The sequence below is a fragment of the Olea europaea genome, unplaced genomic scaffold (assembly GCF_002742605.1).
Source record: "Olea europaea var. sylvestris unplaced genomic scaffold, O_europaea_v1 scaffold33536, whole genome shotgun sequence".
Taxonomy (NCBI): Eukaryota; Viridiplantae; Streptophyta; class Magnoliopsida; order Lamiales; family Oleaceae; genus Olea; species Olea europaea.
Genome location: NW_019252516.1, coordinates 1 through 1,243, shown reverse-complemented (window position 1 = coordinate 1,243; position 1,243 = coordinate 1). Strand labels below are relative to the sequence as shown.

The window sequence follows — 1,243 nt, the reverse complement described above, 5'->3', positions numbered from 1 at the left end:
ATTAAGCAATGAATTCTAGTCCTGAAAAAATGTATCAGACAATAAGCCATTGTTACCTATATGCCCCAAGAATTTCCACAATCTTCAAAATATGAGATACTAGTGGCGAAGAGCTCGACATGAAGGGGCGTATTGTCTCCAGTAAAAGTTCCACACAACCTAAAAAGTTCAAGCAAAAGTTCCTCAAGACGCTGTTGATATTAGAAAAAAAGAAGAAACTAAATTTGCAGATTCGTACCTACAGAAGTAAGGTTTTCCTGATTGAAGGAGCTAGCACGAGCCAGCTTTTCAATAAGGTTAAGCAATTCTAATTGCACCTTTGGAGTAAATAGCAGTAAACCACGTATGAGCACTCTCACAGCAGCAGAATTGTAAATCCGTTCTTTATCAGGAATGAGAGAACCCGCAGGTGTGATAAGAAGAAAATTAGCTGATTCATTTTCAGCATCATCAGATATTGTAGCCAGGTCTGATGTGAGGAATGGGGGAATTACCATTTCTAAAGCAAGTTCCAGCAGCAATTGTATGACTTGTCGCTCACATTCAACACAAATCAAACCAGAATCTGTGAGAAGATCATAAAAGGTTTGGGAAGATATGATAGTATGCAACTTTGTCCTGTTAGCAACACTGGCACAAACCCCTGCCGTCATTACACGCAACAAATACGTAAACACCTTAATGCGTACAATTATAGAAGATTGATTTTTCTGTTCTCCATCGTTCTGAAAACAATGGAGGGTCGTTAGCAGAAGAGAAAATCCAGTTGCTTCACCAAAGACCCTCTGAGCTGAACTATTAGATCCTAGAATGCGCCATAAGGCTCCAAAAGCATCACATTTAGCATCATCTTGAAGTCGGTATTGAGATCCCGAAGAACTTGTTACCATCCCACTTTTTAGAATTTCTACCAATGATCCCAATTCTTCTGGATGAGCCTGATGGAAAAAGAAATAGGGATAATTGTAACACATATATTCAAAGCAATTTAAGAAACATTATGGTCATTACTTGCAAAAGCACAATTCGTGCAATAAAGGTAGCAATCATATTGATAATATAGATCACACACACAAAATGATAATGTGATATCTAAAGGTCCAACAGAAACAAAAGCATTTATGAGAAACCAAGGCATGAATAGAAGCTGAACACGATGCTGAGCTACAAATTTGAGGTTATCGACAAAAAGCACCAATGTCATATCACATTACGAAGCCGCATATTCACTTCATCTAAGCAC

General features: G+C 38.1%; 1 protein-coding gene across 1 annotated transcript; it reads right to left on the bottom strand.

Moving 5' to 3' along the window:
• Positions 1 to 56: 56 nt before the first annotated feature.
• Positions 57 to 989, bottom strand: LOC111385945 (protein SPIRRIG-like; the record flags this gene model as incomplete). Its single annotated transcript, XM_023010368.1, has 2 exons — positions 239 to 989; positions 57 to 159 (listed from the first exon to the last, which is right to left on the bottom strand). Coding segments are annotated over exons 1-2 (839 nt in total), but the record flags the coding sequence as incomplete, so codon positions are not given.
• Positions 990 to 1,243: the final 254 nt, after the last annotated feature.